The sequence below is a fragment of the Lepidochelys kempii genome, chromosome 9 (assembly GCF_965140265.1).
Source record: "Lepidochelys kempii isolate rLepKem1 chromosome 9, rLepKem1.hap2, whole genome shotgun sequence".
Taxonomy (NCBI): Eukaryota; Metazoa; Chordata; order Testudines; family Cheloniidae; genus Lepidochelys; species Lepidochelys kempii.
Window position 1 is genome coordinate 58,165,351 of NC_133264.1, and position 13,690 is coordinate 58,179,040.

General features: G+C 45.7%; 1 protein-coding gene across 1 annotated transcript; it reads left to right on the top strand.

Annotated features, from left to right (window-relative positions):
* Positions 1 to 359: 359 nt before the first annotated feature.
* On the top strand, positions 360 to 13,641 carry FUNDC2 (FUN14 domain containing 2). The gene is given in 7 exon segments (XM_073360576.1): positions 360 to 492; positions 1,133 to 1,202; positions 1,204 to 1,241; positions 3,116 to 3,263; positions 6,010 to 6,085; positions 7,786 to 7,920; positions 8,592 to 13,641. Coding segments are annotated over 7 exon segments (678 nt in total). The 3' UTR covers positions 8,670 to 13,641.
* Positions 13,642 to 13,690: the final 49 nt, after the last annotated feature.

Here is a 13,690-nt window from a genome sequence, read left to right on the forward strand (position 1 = left end):
GGGCCAAGGACACTTGGGCCTAGTGCACAGAGCTGCTGCGAGTGCCTCCAGGCGGGAGCGGGGGACAAGGACACCTGGGCCTAGTGCGAGGGGGCTTCATCGACACTCGTGGTCTTCCATCCCCTCGAGTTACCTAGTGGCCATGCCCCAGTGTTCCCAGCATTATGACCACGAGTTGGGTGTATATCCGCGGGAAGGAATCATGATCACGTGACAAACGAGACTGAGGAGGGGGATCACGAATACAGACAGAGGGTAGGTCGGTGGGGAATCAAGGTCACATGACCAGGGTATCTATGTGACGTATAGCAGCTCAGGTGTCACGTGGCGGGGGCCTGGCGAAGTCCGCCAGGGGTGAGATGGGGGAGGAGGAGGAGGAGCTTGTGTCACGTGTCCAGCTCCGCTCCTGCGCCTCGCTCATCCGGCAGCAGCAGGAGGCGAAGCGCCGGCGGTGGGCGCGGCAGCGAGCGCGCGGGATGGCGGCGGGCGGAGGTGAGAGCCCTGCTGGGGTCTTGCGCTTGCGGCCTGCGCGCAGCTCGCGAGCTTGACCCTGACCCGGGGGGCTCTGCTGGAGGCCGCTGCTCCCCACCACACTGGGCCGGGAGTGCCTGGCTGGGCTCAGCACCCTCTCGGCCCCCAACCGTGGGTGTTAGGCGCTCCCAGCCCAAGGCCAGCGCCGCTCCTAGCGGGCGAGCGCTCTCTGTTCTGGGTCTGTGCAGGGCCTGGTCCGCGACTGGGGCTCCCGGCGCGGGGGTCAGGCCACAATCCGCGGCCTGGGCCTGCTCGGCATGGGGGCACGTATGCAGCCTTCGGTGTGTCCGAGCGTCCCTTTTTACGGGGGCTGCCGCTGTCAGCCCCCCTCTGCCGCGTCCATGCCTCCCACAGCCTGCTGTAAAACAGCTTGTAAACAACAAAACGTGTTGTGTAAACTATCAGACAGGATCTCTCTTCCAGTGAAAGATAATGGCGTTTAAAAATAAACGTGGTAGTCGCTAAGGTTAACTGGGGCTAATTCTGCTGCTGTTAGCCTGGTTTCTGTGGTTTTCATTTTTTAAAACCTGGTAATGTAGATTGTGCTGCTTTGACAATGGCAAATATAGCCTTGTACATTTAGTGAAATCTTTTTTTTCAGACAAATGGTTGGTGTCAATGGAACATCATTACCTATATGAAAACATTTCCCCATCAGTGAGAACAGTAAACTGAGTGTGGTTTCAAAACCTCTAAAGTTGCCTTAGTTTGTAAGTTTTAGAATGTTGTAAAGCATCATTTTAATTGGCTCTTGATCACTGCTTGATTGTGAATTTTTAATGTTGATTAGGTAGTATGGTATCTTTAATATAAAATCAAACTCAAATTTCTAGTCTGGGTCCATTCAGAGTAAATGTTTCTTATGGGAGGTTCCATGTTCTGGCAGTATATGAGCAGACGCCCCTCTGTCTTATCTGTACATCCTTACTTGTAGTATAATTGTGATCCACAGAGAATTTGACTTCTGTGCAGTCTTTCTTTTACCCATTTTTATCATCATTCCAAGTCCTGTAATGAGGAATATTTAAGGGGAGGGAATGGGAAAATTAGTAGTGGACATCAGGGTGATAGCAGTTCCCTCTCCCCCCCCCCCCCCCCCCCCCCCCCCCGTTTTTTTTTTTTAAAAAGCAACTGCTTACAGCTGCCTGGACATCTGAGATACTGATCTAACATAGCATACCTGGCATCTGAACTCACCAAGTAACTACTTCCGCAGGGCGTGTATTCCCCAGCTGCCAAAGACATGAGTCCACTGTGATCTTTTCAGCTTTTGCCTCTTGTGTGTAGTATTTCATCTCCATGTTATAGGTTAGCAAACTCCGTGTGTATCGGAGACTGTTTGTCTGACTCAGCATGTTATATTGTAATCCTATGGTTTCCAGTGCTTTCAGTTAACAGTTAAGGAGTCAACATTTTCATTATAAATCCCCTCAGCTGTAAAAGTTTTTTGCTTCAGGCTAAAACTTGGTGTATGTCCATCTGCCAATAGATTTTATTTTTAAAAGTTTGGCATCTTTTGGTCCCTGTCTCTAGGCTTTTGAACTAGCATATTTGAACTCTTAGGATGCAACCTGCAAACGAGCCATCTATTAACATCTCCAGAATACCCAGGGACGCAGGGTTATGTTGACTGTATGTTGCAGTGCTAAGATGTGCAGTAGACCATCTCTGCTGGAGAAGGACAAGAAAGACAAAAATAGGATCTCTAGAAATGGTGCAACTGGCATTTTTGGGCCTCTTATTCTTGGGAGGCTGTTGTATATGAAAAATCAGAAGTACAATTGTTTAAAAACCAAGCCACGTAAACATTCAGAAAGCCAGAACATGAAAGCTATGGCAAAACTAGTAAGGGTGGGATGAACGTCTATTTTGACTATATCACAGCTAGGCATCATAGCAGTGCACTGAGTGCAACTCCCAGGAACAATGGAAAGTGATGGCTGAGGCTGAATTCTTTGGATTTTTTGTTGGGTTCTTTTACATGGGATGGGGGGAGGTTTTTTTCTTGGTAGCAATTTATGAAAGACCCATACCTTTTCTCTTCCCAGTAGCATTTAATTTAAATAATTCAGAGATGGGAAGGATGGTTTCAGCACTGTAGCTACAAACTGGGAATTAGAAGACGTGTGTTCTGTTTCTGCCATTGATATACTGAGTAATCCTTGGCAAGTCACTTACCTCTCTGTTTCTTTTTCCCTGTCTGGGAAGATGGAATGGGAGACTTGCTTAACCCCACAGAGAGGGATATGAAATTTTGTTTATGAATGTTTGCTCAGTGCTTTGAGATCTGAGGCAGACATTATGTAAGTATAAAATGTTATATTAGGAATTTCTAAGACTGTATTTGAGCTGAGAACAGGTGACTAAAGCCACCTGTTCTCTTTAAGGAGGTTCTGTTCCTGCTTCTTAAATTTCATCAGGACAGTACCATTTACTGTGCTCAGAGGCTCCTCATCTCAATGCTACTGGCTAAGAACAGTGGGTTGAAGTACGCTTGACTAGAGAATAAACCTAGTCTCTGCCCTTCAGTGTCGTATTGCCACACTAGATATACCTATGCTCACGTGTATTTTCATATTCACAGCAAAGAAGGACTCCTGCGAGGTGCTGGACCTGGCAGAGTACACCAAGAATCAGCCCTGGTGGCGCAAGCTCTTTGGGCGGAGCTCTGGCTCAAGTGCTGAAAAATACAATGTAGCAACTCAGCTGGTGATTGGAGGAGTCACTGGATGGTAATAAGTCATGGTGGGGTGGTTGTTTTTTTGCTCCCATTGGCAGGCATAGGGTTTCTTTAATGTATGAATGGGGATGGAGTGCTAGACATCAAAAGATCGCATCTGTTTGGTGAGAGATCACATGAAGCATATGCATGTGGGTGGAAAACAGCATTTCAGAGGTGAAGGGAGATTAGACTGAGCTCTGTGTCTTCAGGCATATCTTGTTCAGTCACATGAGCTTTTCGTAGAATTTAAGGCCAGAAAGGACCATTATAGAATCATAGAAATGTAGGTTTGGAAGGGACCTCAACAGGTCATCTCGTCCATCCCTCAGCACAGAGGCAGGACCAAGTAAACCTAGACCATCCCTGACAGGTATTTGTCCAATGCCACCAATGTTGGGGATTCCACAACCTCCCTTGAAAGCCTATTCCAGAGCTTAACTATCCTTACGGTTAGAAATGTTTTCCTAATATCTAACTTAAGTCTCCCTTGCTGTAGATTAAGGCCATTACTTCTTGTCCTGTCTTCAGTGGACATGGAGAACAATTGATCAATGTGCTCTTTATAACAGCCCTTAACAGAGTGGTGCCAAATTTTTTCCTGTCGCACCCCCCCCACCTCCTTACCAGTCATGGAATCTGTCCATGCTGTGCCCCCTCCCTCCCATTACTGCACAATGCTGAAGGCGGAACTGGGGCAGAGCTGTGGCCAGTGGCAGAGCAGAGCTCCCTCCTTTCCCTGCCTGGGGGCTGGCCCAGGCCCTGCTGCCCACCTCCTGAATGTTCCTTTGCAGCCCCGCCCCATCTTCTTTTCTCAAGACTAAATATGTACAGTTTTTTAACCTTTCCTTGTAGGTCAGGTTTTATAAACCTTTTAATCATTTTTGTTGCTGTCCTCTGGATGCTCTCCAATTTGTCCATTTCTTTCTTAAAATGTGTGTTGCCCAGAACTGACCACAGTACTTCAACTGAGACCTCACCAGTGTTGAGTAGAGCAGGACAGTTACTTCCCGTGTCTTACATATGAAATGCCTCTTAATACAGAATCTTATGGTCATCTGGTCTGACCACCTGCATAATACAGGCCACAGAACTTCATGCAGTGATTCCTGCATCAAATCCAATAGCCTGTAATTGAAGTAAAGTGTATATTTTTAGAAAGATATCCAGTCTTGATTTTAAAGGCTCTTAAGTTGTGGAGGATCCACCACATCCGTAGATCAGCTGTTCCAGTTGTTAATTATCTTTTGGGACAGATGCTTGTGAGTCTTCTAGGATGACCAAAACCTTGGGGCTATGCATTGTCTCTTGGGAGTCAGGCTACAGTATTTTCCCACAGAACTTTCTTGTCTCATCTTCTGAGAAGAGTTCGACCTAAAGGGTTCAGTGTACTCAGAAGCAAATCTTCTGCTGTTGAGAGGAAGAATTGGCTTGCTTGTGACCCTCAAGCCACTTCTAGATCTTTCTGTTGGAATATTCCGCTATCCACAGTGCCACTGGGGTGTTCTCTCTTCTAATTAAGATATAGTATAAATTAGGAAGTACAATCAGGACTGCTTTTCCAGCACATTTTTGCTTTTTGCGATAGTTCTCCCCATTCTACTCCAAAGATAAGCCACTTAAAGCATAAGATGTAACCCTACAACATGTATCTATTCGCAGTATGAACCTGTAACTTCTGTCTTGTGTCCTGTGCACCTGTTTGGAAAAGGATTGCTCTTCTGTTTTATAACCTGAATAGTGCATCTGTATCACCTGAAATAATACTTGATGTGGGTGATGTCAGACAATATATATAGGGCCCTACCAATTTCATGGCTGTGAAAAACATGTCCCAGAACGTGATATAAGCCCTTCCTCGTGAAATCTGATCTCTCCCATGCTGGAAGCGACCCAGCTGGGGGGCTCCTAGCTGCAAGTCCTGGCTGGGCTGGGGAGAGACAGGACTTGTCCTTTCCCTGCACTGCCTCTCTTGGGAGGAGATCAGACCTCTCTGGGGCTAGGCTCTGGCTGTGAAATTGATCAAAATGGACCATAAATTTGGTAGGGCCCTAATTATATGTCTCCTTACTGCTTAACCAAGTAGTGAGAGCTGTGTTCATCTATGTCTTGATGGCGGGGATGTTCATGTGGGTAGAGGGGAAAAATTCCACAACACCCAGGTGGAACCATAAAGGGGCACAGTCCAAATAGTCTAGACCTACATCTACTCAAGACTATCAGTCTTTAAACTTTTATCTTTACAAACTATCTTCTTCTCCCTTTTTGAGAAACTAAAACAACTGCCCTGGAATGTGCAGGATCTGCTTCACATGTGAAGCGCTCTGCTCCAGAAGCAGCCAGAAAAAATACCAGTCCAGTTACAGTTTTATTCTCTCAGCTGAGAGGATGTTATCCAAGATTCTTGGTCAGAAATGACCATCAAAAAAAAAAATCCCATGTTAATGTCATTTGAAAACTTGGCAGAAAATCAGTGGTAAAGGGATAAAAATCTATAGATGGAGTGAGGATATGCATGTGAAAATTTAAACGGACTCAGTTTTACAGTCTATTGTGGGGTCCCACAGAGATGGCTGCTTTGCCCTTCCTTTCCCTAATCCCAAATTGGCTCTCCTTATTCATCTATCTTCCTTGGTTAGTGAGGCTGTTTCTGGAGTCTGAGTGGTGTTTGCAGAAAGATGGAGTATCTATAGAAAGCCAAAGTGTGTGTGTGGTTTTGGTTGAACTCACTTTCTGGCCTGTCCTCCTTTTGATTGTAGGTGTACTGGCTTCATCTTTCAGAAGGTTGGAAAGCTGGCAGCAACAGCAGTTGGTGGTGGCTTTTTCCTACTTCAGGTGCGTATGGTTAGTCTAGGCTTTGTGAAGACTGCTCCTGGGGATAGTTCTGAGCTGCACAGAGAGGTAGGCTGGTCCAGTGGTTAGGGCACTAGCCTGGGTATCAGGAGACCTACATTCAATTTCTTGCTCTGCTAGAGATTTCCTGTGTGACTGTGGGCAAGTCACTTTAGATATGTCTGTTCTGTAGTCCAGGTCTGCAGCTCGGGCAGACATACCTGCATTAGCATGGCTAAAAATAGCAGTATAGATGTGGTGGCAAAGGCTTCACCACTGCATCTACAGTGCTATTTTTAGCAGTGCTAGTGTGACTAGAGCTAATGTGGGTATGTGGCTGCCCAAGCTGCCATCACACCTGGGATTGCAGTATAGACTGTACTTTTCTGGGCCTCAGGTCCCTCTCTGTGAAATGGGGATAATAGCACTGCCCTGCCTCTGAGGTGCTGCGAGGGTAAATCATTGCAAATTGTGAGGTGCTCATATACTATGGTAGTGGAGTTACATTAGTTCCTTTATATAGGCATGCTGCATCACAGTGGGTGGGGCTTCTTCACTTTTAATAGCTGCAACTGAGTCAGATTTGCATTGCTCTGAAGCTGCTGATTTTTTGAAGTTAAGGCCTGTTTTCAAATCCCAGACTGGGCCTCTTCCTTTCTGGACTAGCAGCACTGCAGAAACTGTGTGCTCTTGACTGAGCGTTGGAGGGAAGTCATGTGCTCAGTAACGACTACTGGCCAAGGCGAGGGGCAGCACTGAACTTCACGGGGCACTGTCCATGTCTGTTCAGCCAGGCTGAGTTTAGCTTTACTGGAAGGCCTCAGTGGGCAACACCCTCCAGAGCCTGGTTAGGGACAAGAAGCCTCCTGTTTAATGTATTCTTTGGGGGCAATGCAGCAATAGAAATTACTCATTTTCTCAACTATATTTTCTTTGGCTTTAAAAATCCTACCCTCCTGGAGCAGGGCAGAGTTTCCTGTGCTGGCTTGCTGGGCCAGGAGGGCAGGAAACTGAAATCTAGATTTCACTGTTGTATGTGAGACAGAATGCAACCACTGGACCCTACCCAGTGATCCCCTTCTTTGTTTGTTCCAGCACTTAAATCGTGTATAACTGCTTTCCCTCACCCCACTAGTTCTCCTTGTTCCGTTAAAGGTGGATGTCTCTTTAAAGCACTGCTCAGGCAGTGTTTCACTGTTGGCCCACCATGACAAGACAAAATACTTATACAGAGACAACCTATTAATAAACCATGCCTTCCCATAGCAGCAGGAGATCTGGAATGTGACAGCTGCGTGTAGGCTTTGAATGATACCAATATAACAAACTTGGGGGTTAATAAATGCAGTTGGTGCCAGCTCTGTATTGCAAAGCAGAGAGGCTGACATAGGTTAATGTTAAACAATATGTAAAAATCTCTGCATATGAACTTCCATTGGAGGATCCTACTGATAGAGGTAAGCTGAGGGGGTCCTATGTAACTGAACTACTGACTTAATTTCTCCATGCCTCTAGCCCATTTATATTCCCTTTCCATTAATTTAGTTAGTAGAATAGTTCTCTCACTAACCAAGATGAGATGATACCTTTTAGAGTTCAGTGTGTTATTTGGGTTAGCAATGGGGCAGGAGGGAAAGGAAGGTCTTGCTAGCTAAAGGTTGTGCAGGATTCACTTCATATTTCTTATCACCCCTCAAATGTAGATTGCGAACCACACCGGATACATCAAAGTGGACTGGAAGCTAGTAGAGCAGGATGTGAGCAAAGCCAAGGAGCAGCTGAAATTTCACAGCAGTGGCAGCAAACTGACCCCAGAAGTTAAAAGCAGAGTTGATGAGGTGAGACCACTTCTCCTTCTCAGATCTTTGCCTGGATGTATCCAGATGCTGGAGAGAAGGGTTGGGAACTACTTCTGGGGCTCTTTAAGGATAGCTACACAGTAGCAAGATAGGGTAGTGGGCAAATCTGTTAGATGTCCTGTGAGATCACCAAGATGGCTTCCAGATGGTGTTTCACCATACAGTGCCCTGTGGGAAATCCCCTGGAATCCAGAGAAGGACCTTCTCAGAGCAATTAAGACAGCTAAACAGATAGCACAGTATAAGAGTGGATCAGTCACTCTAGATTGCCTCTACACTCTGGGTCAATGTGTGCAGGGGGCATTTGTCCCCATGCCTCCTGTCTTCTAGATCCTTGACTGTTAATTGTGGTACAGCTATAAATGTTTGAAGCCCCTAATGCACGTTCAGCAGCTGGTCAGAATGTCTGCAGCATGTTGTGATGCCATAGTGTGCAAGCAATGAATGAAGTAGGGAGGGCCACGTCTTTGCCTCCCCTCCTGTGGAAGGGGGGCAGAATAGCACTAGCTCTCCTGCTATTAATTTTGGCCATTAGTTGAATTAGATAGGGATAGCAGCAAGCTGGGTGCAGTGGGTGGGAGGGCTCAATGCTCATCTGACCTGAGTGACTGGTTCTAGAGTGTTTTGACTGTCCTCTCCCCCCTGCCCAGGTGATAACATTTCTGAAGAAGAACGTTATCCTGACTGGAGGGTTTGCTGGGGGATTCCTGCTTGGAATGTCTTCATAGAAACTACACAGAACTGACTACTCTGTCCTTTCTCACCCCCTCCCACTTAGTAAACAGTGGGTTGTGCTGACAGACTCTGCTTCCTCAGGTCCTCCTGCTCCTCCTGGGTTCAAGCCCCCCCGCTCCCTGCAACACTGCCGTTAACTTTCCTCCCTTTCCTTTCTCTGTACCTGAGTTCTGTTGGTACTGGAATCAATCTAGAGGGTCGTGACGCTCAGTGTCTGCTTGTCGATCTGACTCCCTATCCCACTCAAAATGCCTCACTGCAGTTTTCGGGATCAGTTGCAACCCCATGAACAGCCTGCAAGAGAGAGATCTGAGAACAGGCCCACTGCTGTGCTGCACAAGACTGACCAATATAAACTCTCCTCTTCCAGTGCACACAAGGTTCGTCAAGCTCCTAGTTGACTTGTATTCTCTCTTCTCCGGTAATAGGAAAGCCCATACTTCCTCCAGGAAAATGGTATTTTCATGGCTATCAATGGATGGAGGCAGAACTGTCTGAGGCTGTCTTAGAACATGCTCGGAAATGGACACAGGTGTTTGGGGAAACAACTAATTCCGCAGTGGGTGGTGGCAGAGTGAGTACATGGCAGAAATACTGTTGTAGATCGGTTCTTCTGCCTTCACTCCTCCCTAGACTCTTGCCATTATGTTACACACAGATGATCACTTATCCGTGTTATTTATACATCCCCTTAATGGAATTGTAGCATTGGCACTGGCAATAGAAATTGTGAGTGTTGCATGTCACTATCCCAGATCCTTTCTTATCATACGTTTTTGAAAGTCATTGGGCATCCCACCATTTAGAAGGTATTCTCCTCTCTCACTCTCTAGCTGGTGTCTAAGCCAGTGAACTTTAAAATGCACTGAGGCTGTATGTGTGGCAGAAAGGCTGCCTGAAATGTCTGTGCATATGACTGAAACCTGCACTACCAGCCCATCCAGTCCGGGATGCATTTCCATAGTGACAATAACTGTAACTTATCCCTGGCATCATATCAGCATTTCTGATACCAAAGCCTTTCTCTGGCTAGTATGGAATTGCAGCTACCTGTAGGTATCTGGTGCACATGGGGCAGGCGGAAGTGGGTGGGTTTCTTCTCTGTGTAGTACTACCTGGGATATGGTGTCCTGGAGCAGGATTCCAGTTTGAGTGGAGAGAGCAGCTGTTCGGGATTCACAGTTTACTTTGAATCCTGAAAGCCATTTCTCTTCCTTTGCAGAGCAGATTCCATCTGTTCTCAGCAAAAGGCTGAATCTTCCAGGCAATCTCCCATCCAGCTGCACCTTAAAATCTCTGGTGACTACCTTCCTGTCTGTCATATGAGCCTTTACTGGGCAGTAGGTGACACATGCTCTTCTAATCATGAGATACTGTGTTTAAAGAGCTACTGGGCATGTAAGGGGAGCCATTCCCATACATTCCTTCTCCAAACAGAAACTGGCACTTTCGTGCCATAGACAAAGGAGCAGGCATCCCAGAACAGCTCAGTCTGCCTGCCCCTCCCTGCAAAAAATGATAGCATGCTTAACATCTTATCTCTTTGGAAGCTAGACAGTGGGTGATGGGAAATGCAAGAGCATGCTCTATGCTGCTGTCAATCTGGGTTAACTCTTTCCCCTTCCTCAGCTCCATTGACTTCTCCGATTCATGCAAAAACAAGCATGTGTGTCCAGTTGTCCTGAAGTTTATTTAATTCCTGCACCTGCAGACCCATCACTGGGCTATAACATGGAGATGGGTTTTGCCTAGTTTGGAAAGGCAAGTTAACTGTTACCCAATCCTTCAAGAAAAATGTAAAAATAACAGAGATCAATTCAGTATTGCCTAGTGCTGGGCTTTGCTGATCTCCCTGCTCAGATGTAGTTTGGAGAGGAAGGAGCTCTAGCTGGTGATGAGCACATTCTTGCTGAAGGTTGGTTCTGTTCCCTTCTGAAATCATGCCCTAGAATTGTGTTGAACTCCAGGAGCTAGTTGTGTGCATGGCTGGACACTGTTCAAATGTAGTGTCCATGGCACAAGGATGCACTTTATTATGCTACAGTAATTCCATGCTTACAGTGTTTCGCGCTTGACCTGACTGGAAGCAAGGGATGTCCCCAAAAGAATGCGAGGAGCCCTGAGTACTGGTCCTGTTAGAGCTGTGGCAGCTTGGCAACTGCAGCTGTTTTCAGGAGAGCCCCTGATATTTCATCTGTGTTAACTTTATTTTGCCCTTAGTCTATCCCCTAACGTACAGAGTTTACAAAGTCGGTCACATCACTTCAGCTTTTCTTTCCTCTCTGATCCTATAGGTAGACAGTAGAATACGCCTTTACACAGTCAGAATCTTTGCTGTCTTGCATTCTCTGGCTGTCTACAGCAGGGCAGGAGAAATTGGGCTTATAGCATGTCTAATGATATACAGTCAAGTGCTACAGGAATTGTGCAGTGATGTAGGTGCACGATAACTGTTGGTTAGGGAGTGGGGTGGCTAGCTGCTGTGTAGGAAGAAATTCTGTACAGTGGAATGATCTTGATTTTATAAGAACATATCTTGCTGGAACTCTCCTGTTCAAATAGGAAAACAGTGTACCTACACCTCTGCCTGGTGTACTAGCTAACAAAGCTTTTTATTCAGACTTCACTCTTGCAGCCTCCCTCCAAAGACAATGCTGAGTGGAAATGGCCCTCCTGCTTTTCCCTTGGGAGCGACAGTTTTGGGATAACAGCTGTAACTTGACCAATACCTTTGGGCTGGTACCTCTCTCTCCCATTAGCCTGATAATCTGCTGGAAATTTAGCAGTGAGTTCTGCTCATGTGGGTATAAAAACTTGCCACAGTCTCTTGATTTCAGTGTCCTCCTTTCCAGCTGCCGTTATATTCCTCTTGATGCACGGAGAGACTACTGTGTATGCAAAGACACTGCTGGTGCTATCTTGCTATACCCTGAGAAGCAAGCAACTTGCCACCAGACCTCAGGGTTGTTCCTACAACTTCCTGCTAACCGATGCCGGTTAATCAGCCTGAATCCTGGGCATAAGGCTCATTCGTCTAACAAGGAATATATTGGGAGTCTACTCTGACCCTGAGATATTTAAAAATAGCTGCTATTTGTCTGGAATATTATAAATGGGTGCCATGGAGCTAAGCAACTGCAAGAAGGAGCTAAAACTTTACTTCTCAAAGCTGTTGCTGGAAGGGTGATCAAACAAGCAGTTTAAGTACAGCCACAGTAGTTTCTGATATGAAGACATAGAGGGAAAGCATGGGGCATCCATGTGTTATTACCACCAAAAGTGTAAAACTGCCAAACTGGAGCTTCCTTAGTACCTCTCATGAAATTCTGTATGCAGCTAAGATAGTTTGTTCTGGCAAATGTGATTTTTGTACATAGCATGGAAATCAAATACAATTTTTGGTCATGTCATGGGTGCCAAGATGAAATCTTAATTCCCCTTCTGTTTCATTTCAACAATCTCTAGCACCCATGCCAGGAAGTTGTGTTTTTAAAAATACACTAGGCTTTTAAGATATTTTTGTACTATCTATGTAGATGCTTGTTGAAGTGATATATTATTAAACTGTTGCTCTAGTTGCATCTTTTGGGGGTCTGTTTTGGGAACAAGCATTGCTTTGCTACTCCCTGCACTGCAAACACACTGTCTGTGTAGCCTAGAGGAGTGAAAGTAGGAGCAGTATCCAGTACTGTAACTGAAGGAGCAGTCCCTGTAATTCTGGGGAAGACACAACTGGGAATAAGACCAAGATCATTAGGCTCCTAAATACCTCTATCTCCTGTTGAAATCAATGAATATGCTCCTAAATACCTGTGGGGAGCTGGGCCTTGATATCCATGAGAGGGGTTAAGTGGGAGTGTCTCAGCTGTGTGCTCCATGTAACCATACTTTAGTCAGATCTTGCACAGGATACTAGCCTATTGTGCAGGTGCCAGTCACAAGGCAGATGTGTGGGTGAACTGGGCCCTACCTGAGAGCTTTTAATTCACATTGGTTGTAAAAGGAAATTTTTCCAAACATCTCCTCCTCTATTTCTGGGCTGCTAACAAGTTCTAATACGCTGCCTTTCGTGCAGTGTCTTATGTGAGCATGTTGGGGGCAGTCATGTGAATTCATGCATTTCTCTGGGGCTGGGTAAATGTGGACCTCAAAGGTAATCGTTCCCTTAACTAACCCTGGCTTATCTATGTTTGTGTTGATCCTTTCCCCAATGGGGCAGTTGATGCAATCTCATTCAGCATATGCCTAAGGGGCCTTAGGTTTCCCTCGCTATTTTGCCCTCCAGGGTAAGAAATCAATGACACCTCTGCAAGCTCATGCTATAAGAGTCTCCCTCCTAAACAAATGTCAAACTCCATCCAGTGAACCAAACAGAAGGGAACACAAAAGTAACTCTTGTCCTAAGGCTTCTGCATTGGACACAATGAAAGAAAACTAAGCAGTCAGGGGATAAGAGAGAAGGTCCTCTGGTGGATCATTAACTGCTTGAATAATAGAAATGGTCAGTTTTTACAAGGGAGAGGTGAACAGCAGGATTCACTAACAATCTGTGCTGTTCAACATATTCATTAATGAGCTAAAAAGGGGAGCAAACAGTGAGGTGGCAGGGTTTGCAGATGATACAAAATTACTCAGGATAGCTAAGGCCAAAGCAGATGGCAAGGAGTTACAAAGGAATCTCACAAAACTGGCTGATGAATTTCTATGTTAATACAAAGTAATGCACAGTGGGGAAAAAATAATCCCACCTATGGATACACAATGGGTTCTAAATTAGCTATTCCCATCCAAAAAAGATCTAGGTGTCAGCATTAATAGTTCTCTGAAAATATTTACTCAATGTGCAGCAGCAGTCAAAAAAATTAGGCAGCATTAGGAAAGGGCTAGAAAAGACAGAAAATGTCACAATGCCACTATGTAAATCCATGGTGCATCCACACCCTCTGTACTGCATCCAGTTCTGGTTGCCCTATTGCAAAAATATAGGAGAATGGAAAGAGTTCAGAGAAGGGCA